The sequence below is a fragment of the Herpailurus yagouaroundi genome, unplaced genomic scaffold (assembly GCF_014898765.1).
Source record: "Herpailurus yagouaroundi ecotype Mexico unplaced genomic scaffold, PumYag 141, whole genome shotgun sequence".
Taxonomy (NCBI): domain Eukaryota; kingdom Metazoa; phylum Chordata; class Mammalia; order Carnivora; family Felidae; genus Herpailurus; species Herpailurus yagouaroundi.
Genome location: NW_024412396.1, coordinates 61,109,098 through 61,134,136, shown reverse-complemented (window position 1 = coordinate 61,134,136; position 25,039 = coordinate 61,109,098). Strand labels below are relative to the sequence as shown.

The following is a 25,039-nucleotide window of genomic DNA, read 5'->3' as shown; positions in this document are numbered from 1 at the left end:
GCACACTTCTCAAAGTTTTCATACATTAAAAAAAATCCTCTTTCCATAATTTGACTATTGTTGAAAGCACTGCTATAAACATTGGGGTACATGTGCCCCTATGAATCAGCACTCCTGTATCCTTTGGATAAATTCCTAGTAGTGCAATTTCTGGATCATAGGGTAGTTCTATTTTTTAATTTTTTGAGGAACCTCCACACTGTTTTCCAGAACGGCTGCACCAGCTTGCATTCCCACCAATGGTGTGATAGGGTTCCCATTTCTCCACATCTTCTCCAGAATCTGTTGTTTCCTGAGTTATTAATTATAGCTACTCTGACTGATGTGAGGTGGTATCTCAGGGTGGTTTTGATTTGTATTTCCTGGATGATGAGTGATGTTGAGCATCTTTTCATGTGTCTGTTGGCCATCTGGATGTCTTCTTTGAAAAAGTGTGTATTCATGTCTTCTGCCCATTTCTTCACTGGATTATTTGTTTTATGGGTGTTGAGTTTGGTAAGTTCTTTATAGATTTTGGATACTAACTCTTTCTCCAATATGTCATTTGCAAATATCTTTTCCCATTCTGTCAGTTGCCTTTAGTTTTGCTGATTGTTTCCTTTGCTGTGCAGATGCTTTTTATCTTGATGAGGTTCCAATAGTTCATTTTGGAGACATGTCGAGCAAGAAATTGCTGCGGCTGAGGTCAAAGAGGTCATTGCCTGTTTTCTCTGCTAGGGTTTTGATGGTTTCCTGTCTCACATTTAGGTCTTTCATCCATTTTGAGTTTATTTTTGTGTATGGTGTAAGAAAGTGGTTTAATTTCATTCTTCTGCCTGTTGCTGTCCAGTTCTCCCAGCACTATTTGCTAAAGAGACTATTTTTTCCATTGGATGCTCTTTCCTGCTTTGTCAAAGATTTGTCATAGCCAAATTATGGAAAGAGTCTAAATGCCCATCAACTGATGAGTGGATAAAGAAGATGTGGTTTATGTATACAATGGGATACTACTTGGCAATGAGAAAGAATGAAATCCTGCCATTTGCGGCAAGGTGGATGGAACTGGAAGGTAATATGTTAAGTGAAATAAGTCAGAGAAAGACAGATATCATACGTTTTCACTCATATGTGGAACTTGAGAGACTTAACAGAAGACCATGGGGGAAGGGAAGGGAAAAAAAATAGTTACAAACAGAGAGGGAGGGAGGCAAACCATAAGAGACTCTTAAATACAGAGAACAAACTGAGGGTTGATGGGGGGGGTGTGGGGGAGAGGGGGAAATGGGTGATGGGCATTGAGGAGGGCACTTGTTGGGATGAGCACTGGGTGTTGTATGTAAGCAATGAATCATGGGAATCTACCCCCAAAACCAAGAGCACACTGTATATATACACTGTATGTTAGCCAACTTGACAATGAATTATATTAAAAAAGAAAATCCTGACAGGGAAAGGCCCCTCACTTGATAGACGAGGAAACTGAGGCTCAGAGAAGCTGAGTAATGTGTAGAGGCTGAACGTCTGCCACTCGATGCACAGATTTGCTCTGTTGGGAGAGAAATAGGCCGATGGTGGTCGTACTGTCCACCTGGGTACTGAAGCAAAGGCTTCTTGGAATCAGCCATAGAAGTGCCTTGTTGGGGGGCCACTCCAGATCTCCTCTCCGGTACCCTCCCACTGTTTGAAATATTGTGATGTGGCCTTGCCCTTGGATGTAAGACTGCCCCTTTCCTCGCACTAGCATATTCACTTCTGCTGCTGGGAAATATTTATATGAGAATTGCTTCTGAAGCAGGAGAAATAAAAAGCAGCTGTGGCGAACAAATTAATACCACGCTTCCATTTCCTACCTGAGGCCCTTCCGCCGCAGCTGCGCAAGAACGTGCAGAGATGGGGCTGCCCTCTTGGTGGGGTTTTGAATCATTAGGGGCAATTTTGAGTCGTAATGAATGCATTCTGCCAATTGCCTTTCTCTGCCTCACAGGGTTTGTGGCTTTCCTTCTGTCCATTAGTGGCTGAAAGTGTGCTCTCTTGTAATATATTTATGGAGTCACTTTTCATGCCCACCCCCTCATCCTGCCACAGCCTCTATCTAGCTAACTATCTACTTCGTAGACCCCTTTGCTGACCGTGCCCTCCTGGGCCTAAGAATGTTGTAGACACAGAACCATCTTTGGGTTCTCAGACGAGGCCCTTTGCTTTGTTCCACGTGGTATAAGCTATTAGTAAAGTGACCATACGTCCTGCATTCGGTCTGTCTTTTGGTCCCACCATGATTATTAACAGAGCCCCTCTCTACTTGGCAAGTGTCCTGGGTTGGACTTAAGTCAGATGATCGCTCTGGCTGTTAGCGTCTGTGCATATGGCACCCGTTGGCTGTATTCTTCAGCCAGAGTCTCAGACCAGCTGAGTCATGATTGCTCTGCCTTTGTTGGTTTTTCTTTTCGGTGCCACATAAGGAAACAGAAACAGATTATCTCACCGAGTACACAGATCATAGGAGAAAAGCCACAGACAGTTAGTGGTCTCCTGTGGGTCATCATTCATTCCGCTGTAGTGCTAACACTTGTGATGGTATCTTGCGCCTTCCAGAACAGTGATTTGTGCAGCCCAGCATTGCCTTATGGGTTACAGCCCCGGGGAAAGCTGGGGGGGAGGGGTACTTGCTGGGGGGTGCCTCCAAGGGCCATCTTTACCTCTTCCCTTCATATCAACCTCAGACCCCCCCGCCTCACTTTCAGAGTGGCTGTGGTTTCTCTGTTATACCTTTCAGGTGGTCCTAATACATGGAGGGGCGGGGGTTGGGGGGGGTGGGAGGATGGGGGAGAGACAGACCCTTATTTATTTGTTCTCCAGGTTTATTGAGATATGATTGACCTATAACGTGTAAGTTTAAGGTGTATAATATATTGGTTTCATACATTTGTATGTTGCAAAATGATTACTACTGTGGAATTAGATTACACCTTCATCGTGTCACATAATTAGCATTTCTTTTTTTGTGGTAATAGTACCTAAGATCTGCTCTCTTAGCAACTTTTAGGCATGTAATGCATTGTCACTGCTGTGATTGCCACGCTGTGCATTAGATCCCCAGAATTTACTCATCTTGTTACTGCAAGTTTGTACTCTTTGGCCAACCTCTCCCCATTCTCCCCACCACAGCCCCTGGCAACCACGATTCTACTTTTTAAGATCTTGCTTCCATGCAAGTTAGCTTCTCACCTTCTTCTTCTCTTTTAAAATCATCACTATATTTATTTTTGTTGGGTTACTTTCTTAGGTTTGTCTGCCTTTACAGAAGAAGTAAGTTGCATGGGCCTGAATTTATTACTTTAGTTTGTTCATTTATTATTGATTTCAGCGTTCACTCCTGAGTCGTTTGCTGGGTAGTTGGGTGGGTGCTGGAGATTCCAACTTAGAGGCTAAGAAGGAAATTCAAGGAGGAGTGGAATTAAATTTTAAAGTAATGCTCTCTTATCTGGAATACTCTTTCCCTGAAGCTTGAGGCTCTCATATCACATCTAGTGTAATTTTTTTTTTTTTTTTTGATTCTCATAAGACCTCTCTGAACTTGATAGTGGTTGAACTTGTAAGTGAACACATGATGTGCATCGGGTCTGAGATTATGGCCTAACGTGATGCTACTCTTGGTGACACGCCTCTACCCTGTACCTGATCTTTTAAGTGAAACAGTACACAGCTCATATGCATGATTTCTTTATCTCTGTGCCCAGACTTTTCTAATGGCCTGGCTTAGCTTCACTTCTGCAGCCTGAACGCAGAGAAAAACGCAATGTGAAAACAAGCACATTTAATTTCAAAACGTTTCACTTGGGTTCAAACAGTTAAGATCATTAGAAAATACTTTAAAAATTAATAAAGTTAGAACTCTGCCCTCCATCAGAAACATTCTTGTTGAGTTAAAAATGATGCTATCGCTTCGAGTGATAGCAGTCTGTTTAGACTGGGTTTTCTCTGTGTGCGGGGCGTGAGTTTGCCAATGCATTTTAATTCTGGTGCTTTGCTGGAGTCTCTCTGATTCACCAGATCTGGATGGGATAATCAAATCTGATTGCTGGCATTGGGGATTGTCCAAAGCCTCACCAAGGGCGTGGGGACTTGTTGGAGAACTTCTTTTTCTCCTTGCTCTGGTTCTAAGTCTTGTTCGGGCCCCACTGTGCCTTGTATTTAATTTCCTCAAAACCACTTCAAGGTATTTGCTTGTGTCGCCCACTTTAGTATAGATTTGGGAAAACGAGGGAGGGATTTACAACACATATATAAACAGAGTTAACGTTTGATACTGGATGGACCTGCTCTTGAGTGGCCCTGGCTTTGCTGTGGCTGAACCCTGAACTCCCAGCATCAACTGACACTCCTTTCTCACCTTTTCTTTCTTGTCTTCCGGCTTTTTCAGGGTTTGCACCCTCTTTGTTCTGTCCTTTCCCTCTCAGGGTATAAAGTCAACCCCTTCCCAATGTTTATTTATTTTTAAATTTTATTTTAAATGCAGAGCAGTTAAGATCTCACTGGTGCCAACAGCCAAATGCAGTTTGGTGCCTGCGTTTGTGTATTTAAGGATATAGTCTAATTAGAAATGATCCGTTGAGAGGTCCTTCTGCCTGAATTCTTGGGCAGTGGCCGTCTTCAGCCTCGTTTATGTCTTGGAGGTGAGCCTGGAGGTGAGCCTGGAGGTGGGGATAGGACTGCCATCTATAGAGGAAAAGGCCAGGTCCCGATTTGAATTCTGGCCTCACTTCCCCGCTGTGTGGCCTAGGACAAGTTACTTACCTTCCCTGAGCCTGGTTCCCTGTCTCTAATGTGGGGATAACGTTACTTTCTTGCACGTTGCAGAAAGGGTAAAACTGGATAACATCCAAGCAGCAGAAAGGATAAAGTGGAAAAACACTTCTGAAGCACCTGGCTGAAGGCACAAACTCAACAAATGTTCGTTTCCTTCGCTTTCCACCGACAAACGCTTTCCTTGAGGGCTACATATGTAAACATTAAATATTTATCAATTGCATAATTCAAAAAAAAAATGAGACTTGAAAAGGAATCTTACTCTGGATGTTTTGATGAAACAAATAATCCTCCCCACTTGTCTTTGCGGCGAATCTGTACTTTTATTTTATTTTTTTTAAATTTTTTTTTCAACGTTTATTTATTTTTGGGACAAAGAGAGACAGAGCATGAACAGGGGAGGAGCAGAGAGAGAGGGAGACACAGAATCGGAAACAGGCTCCAGGTTCTGAGCCATCAGCCCAGAGCCTGATGCGGGGCTCGAACTCACGGACCGCGAGATCGTGACCTGGCTGAAGTCGGACGCTTAACCGACTGCGCCACCCAGGCGCCCCGAATCTGTACTTTTATACGCAGCTTATGACATTTGTGTACATTTCTCGGCACAGTGAGACTTGATTGAACCCCGGCTCTCTCTGCAGCTTCATAGACGTTGCAAATACTCGGTGCTGACAGTGTGATCTGAGCCCATCTAAGTGACTGTGGCCTAGAGCTGCCCCCAAGGTGTGACTTGAGGGCAGACCTAGCAGAGCTGAATAGGTAACGAGGACATAAACACTAGCTAAGGCCTGGGGTTTGGTCGGACAGCACTCACACAAGCACGGTGAAAATGGATCTTTTACTAGCAGGAAGGAGTTGCCATGTGTCTTCCTCTGAAGCAGGGCAGAGCCTAGCGTCTGATGAATAAGTGATAGTTGTCAATTAGGTCACTTAGACATCAGCTAAGACAGCCTGTACACATCCCACACGGCCGGATTTTGAATCCTGGGGTGCCAGAAACAGCCTCCAGGGTAGGAGCTCATATTCTCAGGGGCAGGAAAGAATAACCTGGAGCAAAAGGGATTTTTTCCCCCCCTGTTGATCAGTCAGTTGTGTAGGGGTCTCGGCCAAATCTAGCGCACAGCCTGTTTTTGTATAACCCATGAGCAAAAGAATGGTTTTTGCATATTTAAAGCATCGTAAAAAGAAAAGAAGAACATGCAACAGAAACCGTATGTGGCCCACAAAGCCTAAGATATTTACTCTCGGGCCCTTTATAGAAAAAGGTTGCTGATCCCTGGCCTAGAGAGTCTGAAATACCTCAGATTAAGGAAGGCAGAATGTAATGACTGACTTGTTCAGTTGGTCTCATTTGTGGCAGACACTGTCTGCTTTAACAAAGCTTAACGGGCATTATTTAGGATAAATATAATCACATTTCAGTATTTAATTGGGTCCTGTTATCTCCCTATGGGGTTATTCCAACTGGGTCCGTGGAACGGTGTCTCTGTTTGTTGTTCCAGAAGTAGCTCATGTGTCTGTCAGCCCCGTCTGAAGGCTCCACCTCCTTACCACAGCTCACCTGTTCGAAGGTTCTTCCCACACTCTCCCCTGGCCTGAAAGGGATTGGCAGAGGCCAGCTCAAGAAGGACCGCTGGGGTCTTTTCCACCCTATTCTACACATGCCAAGTCTCAGCGGGGGAGTGTGTGATCCAAAGCCAATGAAATATACGTGGCGCAGAAGTCTGAGCCTGGGAAGTGATTATCTGTGGGGGGCTCTGGTACATGGATGGAGCCTTCTGGAAGAAGTCGGATCTGGATTGGACTCTGCAGGATAGACACAACTGGGGGAGGGCATAAGCAAAGGCCCAGAGGTAGAAGGAAATGACTCATGGAGTGTCGTCCTGCCTCAGGTTGGAGGCTTTTCTAGTAGTGTGAGTTGAGGTTAGATCTTCGATGTGGCCAATGTATTGTGAATTTAAGGTGTGTGGCATTCCAGATCCTGTACCCAGCGAGGAGGAGTCACTGTCATTTATTTACAATAGGAGCTGTGTGTGTGTGTGGGGGTGGGTGGCAGGGTGGGGTAGAGGAATTGTCCAATGACAGGTGGGAAATTGGCTGCTGTTTCTTACCCCCTGACTCGGTGCTGGGCACTGGGCTGAGTGTATTATATGAACCATCTCATTCAACCCTCACAACTCTGTAGGGAAAGGTATTATTATCCCCAGTTTGCAAATGAGGACATTTGGGTTTACAAAGGTTAAAATAACTTGTGCACGGTTCTGAAGTTAAGAGTGGGTAGAGCCATGGCGGTCTGACTTGGAGCCTAAGCTCTGACCTCCTGCCATCCTGAAGCCAGCTCAGTGTAAAACATTGTAACGAAACAGAAACGGGAAGAGTGAACAGCAACTAAAAATTCTGCCTTCCAGGAATGACATTTTGGGTGACAGTCCTTCTAGACATCTTTCTATGTGTATGCAATAGACAGGTATGCATTTTGCATAATCCGTGCCTAGATTGTCTAAATCCTGTGCCTGCAAATTTTACATAAATGGCACCATACTCTATATCTTTTTTTCCCCACCTAACATTAATTTTCCAATTTTAATAAGTGGGTATTTAGTATTTCATGTTATGTCTGCACCCGCATTCACATGACTGGTCCCCTTTAGATCACTGCAATTTCTTGAGCAGGGAAAGAATTTGAGAGCTTTGGGTTTTTTTTTTTTAAGCTTTTTAACTGAATTTCGTGCTTTCTTGCTTTCTTTGCAGCATGCCCTTGACGCTGATAATGCAGGAGTAAGTCCAATAGGAAACTCTTCCAACAACAGCAGTCACTGGGACCTTGGAAGTGCCTTTTTCTTTGCTGGAACTGTCATCACCACCATAGGTATTCATTCCTTTGCTAATATCTTTTTTTGTGGGGGCCCCGAGAAACGGCACTTAGTCAACATTTGGCCCTAGAACGCTGGCAGCTTGAGGTTCAAAGGAGGCTTATGAAACACTGCTGGATAAATGCAGTAGTTGTAGGGGCTTTCAATGAAAGGCAAAGCAGACTAAGGAATTTCATTTTCAAAACGAGAGGCTAGACAGCCTTTAGTTTGAAAGGACCTGATGAAACGATCAGAATAGAAAATCAAAACATGGATTGGTCAGTTGAGCTCAAATTCCTTTTCAAAAATTGTACTTTTTTTTACTACTAGGGTTGTTAACGAAAGAATCCAAAAGTTCTACGAAGTTTGTTAATGAAGCACGACCGTTTCTGCCCCTCTGCCTTTCCTCACCTCCCCTGGGGCAACTAACTACTCTCCTCTCTTTTGATTATTTCAACATTCATTTCCCTGTCTTTATTTTTTAAATTTTTTTTCAACGTTTATTTATTTTTGGGACAGAGAGAGACAGAGCATGAACGGGGGAGGGGCAGAGAGAGAGGGAGACACAGAATCGGAAACAGGCTCCAGGCTCCGAGCCATCAGCCCAGAGCCCGACGCGGGGCTCGAACTCACGGACCGCGAGATCGTGACCTGGCTGAAGTCGGACGCTTAACCGACTGCGCCACCCAGGCGCCCCAATTTCCCTGTCTTTAAATATTCTACTTGTATTGCCACTTCCAGAAGTTTCAGTTTTAGAGATTATTTCTTGACTTCCAGTTGTGAAAGGTGAGGAATCAGAGAGGTCCCCCCAACCATGGTTTTTTTTTGTCTATGGTTTCATTTACTCTCGGTCCACTGTGGTCCAGAAGCAGACAGTCTTCCTTCTGATTCATCATCAGAAGGTCGGTGGTGGACTCATGCTACATCACAATGCGTACATCATTCACCTCACTTTATCTCATCACGTCGGCATTTTATCATCTTACATCATCACAGGAAGGGGAAGGGTGAGTGCAGAACAGTGGGATATTTTGAGAGACCATTCACATAACTTTTATGACAGTGTATGGTTATCATTGTTCTATTTCATCATCAGTTGTCTCTTACTGTGCCTACTGTATAATTAAACTTTCGGGGCGCCTGGGTGGCGCAGTCGGTTGAGCGTCTGACTTCAGCCAGGTCACGATCTCACGGTCCGTGAGTTCGAGCCCCGCGTCAGGCTCTGGGCTGATGGCTCAGAGCCTGGAGCCTGTTTCCGATTCTGTGTCTCCCTCTCTCTCTGCCCCTCCCCCGTTCATGCTCTGTCTCTCTCTGTCCCAAAAATAAATAAATGTTGAAAAAAAAAATAAAAAAAAAAACAACTTTATTATAGGTATGCATGGATAGGAAGAAACATAGTCTGTATAGGGTTTGGTACTGTCTGTGGTTTCAGGCCCCACTGGGGTCTTGGAACATATTCCCTGTGATTCTCTTTCTTCCCCTCTGCCCTTCTGTACAGGGCTCTCTTCCCATCCCCCTATCTTCCCAATATGGCTTAATTCGATCAACAATGAAGGTTTGCCTTATTTTGACCAGGTAAATGCCCTTTATAACTGATCCTATGGTGATCTGTGATTACCTCTTCCCTGCACCGGTTTTTGTCTTATATTTGCGTGTGTCTTTTTTCTGATTCTTGGGGAGTTTTAGATTTTTGTGTTAGGGGTTAACTTTATAATTACAGTCATATATAATAAACTCTGTATTCACTTTTTTAAGCAGTATTTGCTAGTTCTCTATCACAGGTGAAGACATCTCTTCTCTCACACAATTTTAGTCGATACCGTCCTTGTAATGCTTACTTTTAAATTGTTAAATATGCTTATGCTTCTATTTGATGATTTGCCCACATCGAATGATAACTCTTGGCTCTCAGCTGTGACGTAGAATGCAGTCAGTGAACTTACTCAGCGTCTCTACTTCTTTCGCACTTGGGCTGTTGGGTGTTACTCACTGGATCATTCTATAACGTCAGAGTCTGTGATTTACATTGTGTTCTGTTACCTGATACTCACATGTGTTTTAGTCCTGGTCCCACAGTTATATATTGTCAATGTTCAGCCCTGGTTCTTCTGCTGTGGCTTTTCTCATCACCACTTACTTGGCTCAAACTCATCTTCAAGTAGTTGCCTTATGAAGGGCTCATAGGAGGGGCACCTGGGTGGCTCAGTTGGTGAAGCGTCAGCCTTCGGCTCAGGTCATGATCCCACAGTTTGTGAGTTCAAGCCCCATGTCGGGCTCTGTGCTGGCAGCTCAGAGCATGGAGCCTGCTTCGGATTCTGTGTCTTCCTCTCTCTCTGCCCGCCCCCCTGCTTGCACCCACTCTCTCTCTCTCTCTCTCAGCTTTGCTCAAAATATAGCCTTACCCTCGAGGGGCAGTGTGTCTGGAAATGAAATCTGTGACTCACATTTTATTTTTTTGAGGGTCTTCTGGGTGATAATCCACTCTTTTCTAACGTCTGTGCTGCTGGGGAGAAACCTGATGCCAGCCCAATTTTTCCCCCTTTTAGAAGGGATTTTACTTTGTTGCTTGGCTACACAAAGGGCCGTTTCTCTTTCATCTGATAATACAAGTAGGTTTTGTCCCTTTTATTTCAGGAAAGTGTTCTTGATTGTCATCTTTACACATATCCTCTGCCATGTGGTTTTGGTTCTGTTCTTTGGGAATTCTGACTATACATATATTGTCATTACTTTGCCTGTCTTCTGTGTCTATCATTTTCCACCTATTCCTTTTTAAAAATTTTTAAAAATGTTTTTATTTGTTTTTGAGAGAGAGAGAGAGAGAGAGAGAGCGAGAGAGCACGCAAACAAGGGAGAGGCAGAGAGAGGGAGACACAGAATGAGAAGCAGCCTCCAAGGCTCTGAGCTGTCAAGCATAGAGCCTGACGTGGGGCTTGAACTTGTGAACCACAGGAGCATGACCTGAGCAGAAGTCAGACGCTCCACTGACTGAGCAACCCAGGCACACACCCCCCTCCCACCACTCCTTTTTAACTCGGAAAATGTGGTTTCCATTTTGTTCCTGTTATCTTCTCTCTTCCTTTCCTGTTTTTTCACAGTGCCTTTTTTGCCATGTGCTCCTTCCAATTTTATTTTCATTTTTGTGATCATTAGGGGATATTTTTTCCTTTCGTATTTCTTTCCGGAATGCCATTAGCTCACTTTCCATCTTCCCTTGTTATCTCACAGTTTCTTTCCTGATTTCCGGCTCTTCTGCTTTGTGGTTTTGCTGCGATGGTTATTGGAGGTGATTACTTCACAGGTGGTCACACGTTTTGTCTGGTTGAGGCAGCGTTTTTTGACTGAGTGCCTTTCACCTGTTGGTAATATTGTATATTATGTAAGTTCCATGCCCAGTGTGAAGCCCAATACAGGGCTTGAACTCACGACCCTGAGATCAAGAGTTGGATGCTTAGCCGACCGAGCCACCCAGGCACCCCTCTTGCCACCGTTTTAAAAAACAGAAGCTTTGTATTTATGCTGGACCGGTTTCCTTTCGAAATACTTGATGCCAAAAACAAACGATATTCCCGATCCAGCTATCTGCTGAAAGATTCTGTGCGGCCGGAGGAGGAGAGCCGGGAGAGGTAGGGTAACCTTTTAGGTAGCACATCTTTGTCCTCTTTTCTGCTGCCACAGAGAGAGAGGGTTTCCTGCAAGTGTGACCCATCTATGGGATTTTCTGTATAGTCCTGCCTCTTCGGCTTTTTTCTGAACCAGATCAAGTTCAAGGGGGCTTCTGCTGCTCTCTCCCTTCACCCTGTTTTCTACACTTGGTACGAACAAAGATAGTTCTTTTGAAGTTCAGAATGAGAGCCTCACCATCATAATTGGATTTTTGCTGGCACTTTCTGGGATTTTCTACTGATGGGCCTTTTCTTCCTTCTCTGTGCTTCTTCTCTTTATTGTTTCCCATATGGTGTCAGTCCAACCCTTTTGGTAATCCTTACACACATGGGGGAAGCTATAAATAATATTCCTCTCCCAGCTCTGCTGGAAGTGAGAGTTTTCTGCGCCTCTACAACAGTTTAGTCACATTGCAATAAAAATTCTCATTCAGAAGAATGGGAGACACATAGCATCGAGAGGCCCCTCAGCCCTGGAGGTGGAAGGATCGTCATTAACTCCTTTTATGCTCTCTGGGAGGACCTCCCTTGTCTGTTGCTCTCTGAGGCCCAGCTATGCCTTCCCTCTCCTTACCCTTCATGACCATCTCTCAAGTGGGTGTTGGATAGTGTGCCCTCCTTGGGCACTTTGATGACCGACTTCCTATTAGTGCAAGTTTCCGAGGTTGAGGACTGTTTTAGAGGCATAGGCTTCTATGTTTTTAGAAGTTATTGTTTTTAGACCTAGCCTTTAGGACCTGTATTATTTCTACATTGGTGCATTCAAGAAAGTTATATGCAGTGAGAAAATTTGGGATGAGAGAGAATTGGCATTTCTTTTCAGAAAGTCCTTTAATCTAATTATATGACATACCATGTTCACATTTGCAAATATACAAACATAGTAAAATCAGCTCTTACACATGTTGGAGGTGTTCATCACACTATAGTGGGATTGGGTCCTAGAAGCCTTTTGACACTCCAGGCAAGACTGGATCATTTAGTCCACAACTCACAGCTCCCCACAGAGGAAGTGGCACCGTTTGATATAAGGGCAAAATGTGCTATAAAACTCAACGGCACCCGAGAGCATCCCTGCAGTAGATCAGAGAAGACCGGTGTCAGGTTAAATTGTGTCACCAGTCTGGTCAGTAAGAGGGAGAAATGTGCCATGCATTTTTGGAGGATTTATAGTAAAAGGATTAAAATTGAGGCAGTCTGGGTCACTTCAAGAGGTACATTTTGGGAGATGCACTCCAGTACCCAGTGTTGGATCCATGAGACATTAGTATGTGTTAAAGAAGACAGAAAAAGAAAAAAAAAATCCCAATTTTCTTGCTTTGTAAAATGGCTAAATCAGTGGTCTGCTGCAAAACACTATAGTTACATTGGAATGCACACTGATGGTATTTATTGTGTCAACTTGCTAGGATCCCAGGGGCTTGGTTTATTAAACGGCAGTGTTCATTGACCACATGACCTTTTGTGATGGGGAGTGGTGGTTCCATGTGCCTAATGAGAAACATTTGATATGTAACATGTGCTGTCCTTTTTAATGTAAGTACACGGGAATCTTTGACTTTGTGCAAATCACTCTTAATCCTTGGTTTCTGCTGCCTGGGTTTCACTTTATACACTTATATACACTTGTCTCCTGATAACCATTTCCTGAGTGGCACCCCTCCCCCCCATGCTTGGCCTCCAGGCCTCAGGGGATGAATCATCTTTTCTAGACCAAGAAATCCAATACTGTGCATGTGCCTGGCCAAAGTCTTTAGTCCAGAGATGGGCATGAGATCTCGAATAGGCCAATAAGAAACTCAGTTCCTGGGCTTTTGCTTGAGCTTTGGAGGAAATGACTTCCTCTTGTTCTTACTGGAGTAAATCTGGAAAGAGATAGGCACAAGACACTGGTAGACATTTTCCTGGCTAGACTTCAGATAACACTAAAGAAGCAGAGGAGGAAAGACAGAGTGATAGATGGGGTCCTGCTAACATCTTTTGAACTTTAGGTGGAGCTACCCACGAGGTGTTAAGAAATAGATGTTAAGTCCCTTATTTACTGGGGGCAGTGCATTTCTATTTTTGCTTAAGCAAGACTGCATTGGGTTTTCTGTTACCTAAAACTGGAGTGACACACACAATGGGTCAGAGATCACCAGAGGGTCCATAAGGGCCCTCTGGCCTGGGTGGCCCGTGCCTGACTGTGCTGGTCACTGCACCTGCGGGCACTATCTTCTACCTTTTTTGGGCCACTCACTCCTGATGGAGAACATCCTATTGGTTGAGCCTGTGGTTCAGGTACCCGTGTCCTGGTGACCTGGGAGGCTCTGGAGCGGGAGGCAGGACACTCTGTCATATCTATGAATGAAGACCCTTCCCAAAAGTCTGAAGGGACTGTGAGTGCTCAACAGGAAACTAAAACCAAGCATACAAACAAAACACAAAGCAAAAATAAAATCCAACCCGAATTAAAAGTCCACTTTAGTATCATGGCTCAGCATTATTGCTAGAGATTAGGTCCTTGTTCTATTCGATGGTAAATTATTGTCTCTCTGACCCTCCCTTTCTCTTAAGTGAAAAAGAATACACTGTAAGCTGAAAATCACGGAGCTGGCTAAATTTTACCTCTAGAATGGAGGATATTTGTAAAATCCTACAGTTAGAGAATTCTAAGTAAAGCCTTAGTACAATGTTGGTAAGAATAATGAGGTGAAGAAATAATGTGGTTTTTTTCCCTTCAATTATTTGGTGGCAAATTCATTCATCGCACGTGGTAGCAAGGCTTATAAGAAAACCCAGAGTCCTCAAATTCTTCCAGTTCTTGAGAAATTTTCCACTATTTAGGAGTCAGGCAGTGGGGTAGCTGGAGCTAAGGAGCTGTCTTTTCGTTATTTGTGAACTATCCAAACATTTGCCTATTTACTTGAGTTCCTATAATTTGTGATGTAATATTGTCGACATTTCCCCAAATCGCTGAGGTTCTTTGAAAAACATGATCTCTATTGGATTCCACTGGATACACCATCCATACCATAGTCACATGTTGGAAGCTTAAGCCGTTTCCATTTTGTGATTGTGTCCCACTGTGGTGTGAAGTCTTCGTGTGTCGAGTGTGGTCTTTACCTCTGGTTGTCTCCTGGGGAGGATCCCCCGAGGGGTTGTGGTGGCGAAGCGCATGGACTTTTTAAAGGCTTGCCAAATTGCTTTTCAGAAAGACTCTCATGAGCCACATGAGGTTATGTACTCGTCAGACGCAAGAAAAATGTGTTCATTATTTAGAATGTGTGTAGAGAGTTCTTAGGAATAACAGTCTTTTCTGAAAAGCAGTGATACTACTAAGCATCAGGGGTCCCTTTTAGCTGAAGGTATCAAAGTACTTCTTTTTAAACAAGGTTTTCTTATGTTCAGATACACAGGCAGACTTACAAGTGTGTAGCAAAAGGGAATATATTCAGGCACTTGTCCAGAATAGGAGCCACGTCAGAGGAAGACCAGGCTCTGCTCAGTCTTTGCTGAGGGTGCCCTGTCCCCTGTCCCCTTTGTCAGTAACTAATTCTGATGTGGGGAAGTTCCACCTGCCCTTGGATGTTGGCTCTGATGGTGGGTTCCCACCAACTAGGGTTTCTAAGTGGGACGAATGCTGCTCACTCCTTTGTTCAGATGCTTTCCCACAAACCATTATTTGTAGCAGGGCAGCAAATGACAACATTCTTGTCAACAGCTATGCAATGCTAGTCTTCGAGGCGTTTTTGGGTTGAGTCACCTGACTCCACTCATATCAGAGAGAGCCCCTGGACAGGTCCCAGATAGCAGCTAGTAACTGTCACTTGCCTGATGACCTCAGTTAAGAGTACCTGCGCCAAAGTACCTGAGCAGATAGTTCTACTTAAAGCAGCACCTGAACGGGATGCTAATCTGTGGCTTTGGAAAGAGTCACTGAGGCCGACACTTAGTGAGTGCTTACTAGGTGCCAGGCACTGTGCTCCACAAAGTTATCTCACTTAGTCTCACATTAAGCATAGCCAGTAGGTACTGTTATTAGCCTCAGTTTACCGAGGCTCTGAGATGTTAAGTAACTTGGCCAATATCTCACGACTAGTAAGCAGTGGAGCCCAGCTTCATTCACCAGGGCCCAGAGCAGAATGAAAGTGTGGTCCCTTGCTAAAAAATGATTAAGAACATCAAAATGGCACCAGCAGATCAATAGACCAAGCACGGGGCCCTTCTTAGTGTGGGTGCACAGATTGCACTCCCAGAAAGCCAGTTCTGCACACATAAGACAGTCTGGGCCTACAATGCACACTTTTTAACCAGATAACAGGCTGAATGGCACACGGTTGTGCAAAGATTCGGCTTAAATAGCAAATGCAGGTGTTATGTGTGAGCTACTCAGGCAGTCTTCTTTAAACATGAGCTTTCTGGGGGCACCTGGGTGGCGCAGTCGGTTAAGCGTCCGACTTCAGCCAGGTCACGATCTCGCGGTCCGTGAGTTCGAGCCCCGCGTCAGGCTCTGGGCTGATGGCTCGGAGCCTGGAGCCTGTTTCCGATTCTGTGTCTCCCTCTCTCTCTCTGCCCCTCCCCCGTTCATGCTCTGTCTCTCTCTGTCCCAAAAATAAATAAATGTTGAAGAAAAAAAAATTAAAAAAAAAAATAAATAAACATGAGCTTTCTCTTCAAAAAGGGCCTGGAACTGGTTTCTAGCCAGAGGTGAACACAGTGAAGCCCTGCCTTGGTCCTTCTCATTTGTAACAGATGGGCCTTGCCGGGCAGGTCATCTCCTGCCAGAAGTCACCAGAAGTCGGTTGGTGGAGTAGCTCTTTGGACTTCTTTTGCTTAGTCCAAATTCCTGTGTTCTCCCTGACCAACTGCCTCTCTCGCTGCCACGTCACCCCATCTCGTTTCCCAGATGTTGCTGGCCCTAGCTGCACCAAGAGATTCCCACACCCCAGATGCAGCTGTGGGCCCACCCAACTCCCTGCGCCAGCCCCACTGGCAGTACAGACATTTCTGTCCCCTTGTCCTGGCGCTGTGGGAGAACAGCAGAGTTTCTGGAGGGAAGAGAGGAGCCAGCCATCTGTTTTCTCCTGGGGCTTCATCTTCCTGGAGACGTATTGCTCAGAAGCGATTCCTTCCTACAGAAAACCCCGGGCAAGATGATAATTGCTACTACTTATTGAGTGCTTACTTTGTGTCATGATTTACATGTATTTAATCTCTACAGGCAACTCATACTTTGCATGTAACCCATTTTATCTTTAATAGCTACAAGGCAGGTGCTGTTAACAGCCCGGTCTCAGAGGAGGAAAGTGAGGCAGAAAAGTTAGGTAAATACCCAAGATCTGAGAGTCAGTAAGTGGAAGTGTCAGAACAGGAAGCTTTGCGGTCTCTAGCCACGAGCGTCCATAACCATCACTCTGAACTTCAAAGTTCTGCCACGGATTTTGGAAGGATGGGCAGGGAAGTCCAACAGGCCCGGTAAAGCAGAGCCAAAAATCCAGGAATGTGGCCCTCCCATTGCCTCAGAGCAAACATCCAAAATGTGATTCATCTAGAATTTTCCCAGAGTGACAGTATTGAGGGTTCCACTGGAACAGCTTTTCCATATAGACCGTCAGAGCCAGGGGACACGTGCACACATGTGCACACACACACACACACACACACACATGCATAAACACAGCATTACTCAAAAATGGCAATTACCTTATGCCCAGTATGAAGTGATGGCCTTAAATATATTTAAAGACTTATTTGAACATTAGTGAATATTACTCTACTTGTGTGCTTACCCGAGAACTTTAACTTCGTTTCGGTGTTCTAGTCTATGAAACACTGAAAAAGTAAGGAGCCAATTTCAGTAATGCTACTAGTGATAATACTACTTTGCACTGGTATAGTACCTTACAGTTCACCGATTTGTGCCCATTTCCCTTGAACTCCTCTCATCCTGGGATTTGTAGAGGTTAAATGCATCCGAGGACAACCAAGTGGAATGAGGTCGAGTTGAATCTGGAGCCTCTGTCTTCTCGCTTCTTTGTCATGCTCCTTGGATGCCACCAGAAATTCCCTGAACACAGTCCTTACCCAGATGGTGGGGCAGATCTCTCAGAAAGCTGGGGCAAGAGTGTGTACCTCTTGTCGGGGCTAATAAGACGCCCATTATTTAGTAGGCTCAAAGCCTCAATTTGTTTGCCTGTGCTGTGTCTGCCGTATGTTTCCTTCTGAGATACTCAGACTAAGGAAAACCTACGTTCTCTGACAGTAATCTCTGACAATACTGAGACAGTCAGGCAAGAGTCATAAATGTTTTCACAGGTCAATATCCACCTCTATAAAGTGAAGCTGGGTAGGCACATTTATTCCCCTTTCAATGTAAATCAGATTATTCTAGAGGGGAAGTCTTAGAAAAATGGTTTTGTCCAAGTTCCTGAAAGCACCTGAAAAAAGTCCCAGGAGCCTTTTTTTTTTTTTTTTTGCACAATTAAATGGCAGTGGTGGTGAGTAAAAGAAATGCAAGACGAGGAAGGCTTGCCTGAACGCTCATTTAAGAAATGGAAACTGTAAGCCTGTTTCCGATTCTGTGTCTCCCTCTCTCTCTGCCCCTCGCCCGTTCATGCTCTGTCTCTCTCTGTCCCAAAAATAAATAAACGTTGAAAAAAAAAAAAAAAAAAGAAATGGAAACTGTAACTGAGATAATTCATGATAAGAGGTTTGAATGATTCTGACAAGAAAGTTGGAAAGAAAAATAGCCAGGTGACTCATCGCCCGAAGGCAGAAGCAGCAGCGAGGTCTCTAGGCTCATAGGAGGTGGACGATGGGACCGCATCAACATTATCCTTGACTGCGCTGCACCCCTAACATAACCATAACCATGAGCCCAGTAACTCACCCATCGCATGGCTCTAGAAACAGGCCCCACATGAGTTACCCTGTTATGGGAGAATAGTTGGATGACTATCTGGGCGCTAGTTAGCATAACATTCAATACTCATTGGCATGAAAACTGAATAGCAAGTCATTTAGATTCTCATCTCTTTATAAGTCACAGTAATACCGTCGCCCCTCCCCCACCCCTGCTTTTTTTTTCCAGCCCTACTTCCATTAGTCTCATCCATCTAGTGGAAACCCAGTGCTCACTATACAGAAGTTACTTACGTAATTGCAGAATTCTTTTTTTTTTTTTTAATTTTTTTTTTCAACGTTTATTTATTTTTGGGACAGAGAGAGACAGAGCATGAACGGGGGAGGGGCAGAGAGAGAGGGAGACACAGAATCGGAAACAGGCTCCAGGCTCCGAGCCATCAGCCCAGAGCCTGACGCGGGGCTCGAACCCACGGACCGTGAGATCGTGACCTGGCTGAAGTCGGACGCTTAACTGACTGCGCCACCCAGGCGCCCCCGTAATTGCAGAATTCTTAAGAATGGAGATGCTGTATTTTCAAGCACTACTTGAAATATACATTATAGCCATGACTATAAAAAGATTCTTTTATTTTCAAACATCCATTCCACCAATAGATATGTATTTAGTGCTTGATAGCCCTTGATGCAGGAAGCGGGCGGGAAGAGAGGCAGGATCCAGAGACGATGTAAAGTTCCCAGTAAGGAGCAAAAGCCAAGCAGAGCTAAACATCACTCATTGTGAGAAGACGCACAGTCTTCCTTCCCTGCTCTGCAGTTTTCAGGTGTCTCAGGGTGGGACTGTACGGTCCATGGGTCCTTTCCGAATTTGTGCCAGGCCACATATCCTCCTTAGTGCGGAGTATCCGTTTCCCTATAGAGCCAAATATCGGGGGTAGCCAAGTCTGTTGGGTGAAGGGGATGCACATGAGATGAGACGATAAAGGAGAAGCTCCTTTCAAATCTACAAAGGGCAATGGCGAGCCCTTCGTGGATATTCAGGTCTCCCTGAACCAGGCATGTCCAAGATGTTTGGTGTTTCTGAGGGGGATGGTACCGATTTCCATCAGCAATGCAATTCTGGGTGACTACCAATTTTCCTAAAGTGTAATCTAATTAAACACATGAAGATCCAGGAAGTCTGGATCTCCTTAAAACTGTTTCCAAGGAGAGAAGAGAGAGAAGCAATGGAACAACGTTCTGATGGCCGGAGGGCCTTTGAAATGAAGCTCTACTCCCCGACTGCTCGTGGAAGTGCAGAAATCCTTCCGTCTATCTGTGGGTTCTCTGGTTCAGCCCTCTGATTTCTCTGCCACCTCACCACTCTCCCTCTCTCTTTTTGATATTTCTCACCAGGGTATGGGAATATTGCTCCGAGCACTGAAGGAGGCAAAATCTTTTGTATTTTGTATGCCATCTTTGGAATTCCACTTTTTGGTTTCTTATTGGCTGGAATTGGAGACCAACTGGGAACCATCTTTGGGAAAAGCATTGCAAGAGTGGAGAAGGTCTTTCGAGTGAGTACTGTGTCTATTCACACCCTGACCTCTGCGATCCAATTGGCTTTTTAGCCTGACAGGATCCAGAAGGAATTATCAGGATGTTATCGTATCATTGTCACTTTCGAAGGAATAATGTTATGACCGTGTTTTCTCTTTTGGCCAACGGTGGTCACAGGTACTGTGCCTAAAACTCCTTTCCCTTCAGCAGCTTCCTTCTTGACAGTGTATTTCCAGAATCACAATACAAGAAGGTTAAGTACAGATCTGCCAAAACAGGTTTTCTGAAGATGGGAGAAACACTTAGTTCCGTTTTAAAAATGGAAGATTGGGTCCTAAGTGTGTTTGCAATAAAGTAGAGGAGTAAATCCATTTATTTTGTTATTAGAACTTACTTACTCCTTTTTATGTCCAAGTGTGGTGTCTTTAGGCTGATCCTAGCTTCTAAGACCCCTTCCAGAAGCCTGCCTTGTCTAGATACTGCGTTGTGCTTTGTTATTTGTCTCTTCATGGTCTCACCCTATCTCCCCACGCCCCACCCCCACTTCTGAGTGCTCCTCAGCAATAGTACACTAAGGTACTAATTTATACTAAGATGTTGATGATTGCTATTGTCTTAGTGGGTTTTTTCCACTTGAGAATACTTACCTTTAAACAAGGGACAAAAGGGGCGCCTGGGTGGCGCAGTCGGTTAAGCGTCCGACTTCAGCCAGGTCACGATCTCGCGGTCCGTGGGTTCGAGCCCCGCGTCAGGCTCTGGGCTGATGGCTCGGAGCCTGGAGCCTGTTTCCGATTCTGTGTCTCCCTCTCTCTCTGCCCCTCCCCCGTTCATGCTCTGTCTCTCTCTGTCCCAAAAATAAATAAACGTTGAAAAAAAAATTAAAAAAAAATAAATAAAAAAAATAAACAAGGGACAAAAACTCAAGAAATTTATTGGTATGTGAAGGATATGTGATTGGGTTGGGGTTCCCAGTGCCCTTTAACTCACACTTCTCCATATGATTTCACAGATAACTTGTTTGGCTTAGATGCGATGTCATTTCTGCTCTTTTTCATTATTGACCTAATTCTCAAGTCTTTCAAACCTGTTTCAGGGAGTTGTTTCTGATGATGTCTAATATTTAAAAAATGACAGTCTGAGTGAGAAGCATCTGGGTGGCTCAGTCGGTTGAGCATCTGACTCTTGATTTTGGCTGAGGTCATGATCTCACGGCTGTGAGATGGAGCCCAGCATGGCCCTCCTCACTCAGCCTGGAGCCTGCTTAAGAGTCTGTGTTTCCCTCTCCCTCTGCCCCTCCCCTGCTCGCGTGTTGTGCTCTCATTCTCTCTCACAAACAAAACAACGCAAAAAATAAAACTGACAGTCTAAACACCTTTTCAGATTCTAACAGTGATGGGCAAAGATAGATCAGTGGTGAGTTCTAAAGCTGCACTGGTTTTTCTCTCTGAGACAAGAAATTGTGACTTTAGAAGGCAAGGGAGCTCCCCAGGTGAGCACTTTCAGGTTTGTTAAAGTGGAGTGGAGGAATAGGGCAAGAGAGCTGGCTTAGAGTTGCCTCTTCTGAGCTCAGTGATCCTGGGTTTACAGTGATCCTGCCCCGTTTACTCATCAGCGAAAGAGGAGGATAGAATTGGAATCCACTTGAGAAGGTTTTGGTGATGATTAAATGAAATAATGTATGCAAGAGAACTTGGCAGAGAACAGGGCCAGACACACAGCGTTCAGATCTGCTGTGTGTGTGTGTGTGTCTCCCAAAAGAAGCTCTTATTAGCGGGATAGCCATCCATTCAGATTTCATCTGAGGAGCTCAGGAGCACGTGGATTTTCCCAGAATGTCCCATAACCTTTGCTCCTGGGCTGCTGGCTAGCCAGCTGGCTCATTAAAGCATGCACTTGGGCTCAGTGGTCACCATGGAAACCGTCAAGGCTCAGCTTCTCTGCTTCTCAGATGTTCAGGTCTCCCTAAACCAGACACGGCAACCCCATCTCCAAGAGCCGTTTTGAACTTCTCGGAGGTGCCCTTTCAGCCATGGCCTCATGCCCCCACTCCAAGTTAGACAAAAATGAATCTGGCAGATTGAACACTCAGAAGAACAGGATTCAAATGGAGAAATGACTGATCTGGCATTTTTTATTTTTATGTAGCTTCTCCAGATCTCAGTTTCCTTATTTGTAGACAGAAAGGATTGCACTAAAAGCTTTTGAAATTCCCCGTTAGAAAAAAAAAAAAAAAAAAGAAAGAAAGAAACCAGTTACTGTATTCTAAATGAAGGAAGAGATTGCAATCATTCTGACCACATCTGCTGCTGAATTTGGGGACTTAGTTTCCCCTAGGGAATTTTGAACTACAAATAGAGAGTACTATTCTTCCCTTAAAGCTGCCTCTCGGGTGAATCTGAATCGTTCAGAGGACCCTGGGACAGAGCCTTAAAAACCTTGCATTTCATTTTTATGCTGATGGCACACTCAGTCCCTTGCAGCTCCATCAAGGACTGGGAGTCTTTCAGGAAGGAAACAGCAGTATATTATGGAATTGGCAACATGCGACATATGCATTTGCCCGACACCGGAGGGTGCTGCTGGAAGGGGTGACTGTACTTCAGGAATATCAGCCGACTTCCTGAATACACAAACAACCGATACTGCAGTTTGCTTGCCGCCTAGAGTTTGGGTGGAAAATCTCAAAGGTCTTTGCCATTCATTTATACTACATCTCAAGGGCCAGTTCCTCTTAGGTGATCAGTTGAAAACTGAAAATGTTGTAAACCAATAAAAGCTTGGGGTTGTGCAGTTCAGCCCCTGTGGGGAAGGTCCTTTTTTTTTTTTTTTTTTTTTTTTTCTTTTCCACCTGCTCAAGGGTTAAGTCTTTTTCTTATCTGCTATGTTTTCCCTCAGCTGTAGGGAAGAGATTTTTAGTGGAGTAAAGATAAAATAGAAAATGCACTTCTGGGCGCCTGTATTTTGCGGTGTAGACACAGGAGTCAGATAGAGATTAAAGTGTTTAAAATGTCAGCTTTATTGCTGGTAAGCTAATCAGAGAACCTAGCTTTTGCTTTGATGCCAAAAGGACTTATTAACTACTTTGCCCTGAATCAGAAGGACTTCCCTGCTGTATTGGTTTTCTAATGATGTGTAACAGATTATCACAAGTGCAGAAGCTTAGAACAATACACGTTTATTGTATCCCAGTTCTATAGGTCAGAAGTCTGGGCAGGCTTGGCTGGGTGCTATGCTCAGCATATCTTGGGGCTGGGCTCTGGATCTGGGGAGGAATCTGCTTCCAAACTCGTTCAGGTTTTGACAAAAATCAGTTGCCAGTGGTTGTAGGACTGAGATTCTTGTTTCCTTGCTGGTTGTCAGGTGGGGGCCATTGAGAGCTTCTAGGAATTAGCTGGGTTCCTTGGCACACACGGCCCCCCCCATCTTTAAAGCCATCATGGAATCCTTCTTGTGTATTGTATCTCTCTGACTTCCCTCTGCCCCTCTGCCACCAGCTTGAGAATGGTGCCCTGCTGTTTAAGGGCTCATGTGACTAGATCACATGATAATGCCCTGTCTTAAGAATAACTGTGCCATATGACACAACATAGCCATGAAAGCCATAGCTCATCCCACCAGAGGTTGTGGGGATTAGGGTGGGATATTTTCATGGGCCATTTTGGAGATTCTGTCTCTTCCAGTCATTGGCAGCACAGGCCTCCTTAACGAGAGCAGGGTTAGACCCACTAAACTTGCTATATCATGGAGAGGAGAACAAAGTATGCCTCTATGTAGCAGATGGTTTCAGATGGGAGGGGAAGGGGCCTGAGGTGGAGGAACTCAGTCCTTTCTGCTGTGTCACTTGTCTGATTGAACAGTGGAGGTCGAGGCCTGGAATGTTACTCTGGGTGAAGTCCTTCCACTTAGAACATGAGGCCAGGAGAGTGGACATTGCCCCAGTGCTAATTAACAATGGCTTAAAAATTCAACACTTACTTACCCTGGAGAGGGAAGAGCCTAGAGGAAGGTTGGTGCGTCAGTTCCTTAAAGGCAGGTTAAGGACTGTGGTACCAATTCTGATGTGTGGATGTTCCCCCAACACCACCAAGCAATTCTTTGACACCTAAATTCCCAACTGCAAGGGAAATTAAAAAAAGTAAGGATCTGGGGCGCCTGGGTGGCGCAGTCGGTTGAGCGTCCGACTTCAGCCAGGTCACAATCTCGCGGTCCCTGAGTTCGAGCCCCGCGTCGGGCTCTGGGCTGATGGCTCAGAGCCTGGAGCCTGTTTCCCATTCTGTGTCTCCCTCTCTCTCTGCCCCTCCCCCGTTCATGCTCTGTCTCTCTCTATCCCAAAAATAAATAAGCGTTGGAAAAAAAAAAATTAAAAAAAAAAAAAAAAGTAAGGATCTGACAAAGGACAGTGGGATTTCCTACAATTCAACTCAATTCTGACTCTATCTACCTGGAGAGCAGGTCAGTTCAGTTCCCACAGGTGAAGGGCTCAGTTCCACAAGATCTCCCTTCACTTCAGATGCTGGTCACAAGTCCAGGCCGTTTCCTGTGCTTCTGACCACATGGCTGTAGATTAGGGGTTCCCATGACCCCATCCTTGAGTTCAATAAATCTGCTAGAATGTCTCTGGGGAAGTTGGGGCCTAACACAGTAGCACATAGAAGCGTTCTGGTTCACCAGCCTGGAAGCACCCTGAATCCCCGCCTTTTGGATTTTTTTGGAGGCTTCATTACATAGACATGATTGATTCAATCATTGACCATTGATGACTGATTCAACCTCCAGTTCCTCCCCTCTCCTCAGAAATCCCACCAGGGCGTGGGACTGAAAGTTCCAAACCTCCCCCATCCTTAGGCGATCCAAAAGTCATGTCATTCACATAACAAAAAACACCTTGGTTACTCTTATCGCTGGAAATTCCAAGGGTTTCAGAACCTCTGTACCAGGAAAGACCAAATTGTACCCATGTTTTGTTCTCTGTTTCTGCTCTGCTGTCCTTGGCATGTTGGCTTTTCATCTGCAGACTTGTTACTGCATGGCTTGCATGACGACTGCCTCAGGACCACATATGTTTCCACTCAACCATATTTAAGGCAGGACAAAAGATCTCCTTGTATTGGGAGAACTTTCCCAGAAGTTACCCTGTAGACTTCCCTCTGTCTCACTGACCAAAATGGGGTCACATGACCATTCCCAACTGCAAGGGAAGTTAAAAAAGTAAGGATCTGACAAAGGAGAGTGGGATTTACTGGTTTAGACCAGTAGTTCTCAAAGTGTGGTTCCCTGGACCATCAGCATCAGCATCCTCTGGGAACTTGTTAGAATTGACAATTCATAGTGAAGTTAGAGCCCGGCAATCTGTGT

At 44.8% G+C, this 25,039-nt stretch overlaps 1 protein-coding gene across 3 annotated transcripts in view; it reads left to right on the top strand.

Annotated features, from left to right (window-relative positions):
• The window catches only part of KCNK10 (potassium two pore domain channel subfamily K member 10), a 133,362-nt gene that overhangs the window by 72,862 nt on the left and 35,461 nt on the right, over positions 1-25,039 (top strand). For all 3 annotated transcript variants that reach the window (XM_040477939.1, XM_040477938.1, XM_040477940.1), the window contains exons 3-4: positions 7,537-7,654; positions 19,541-19,701. In XM_040477939.1, coding sequence (XP_040333873.1) covers positions 7,537-7,654; positions 19,541-19,701 — 279 coding nt within the window. The remainder of the gene's footprint in view (positions 1-7,536; positions 7,655-19,540; positions 19,702-25,039) is intronic.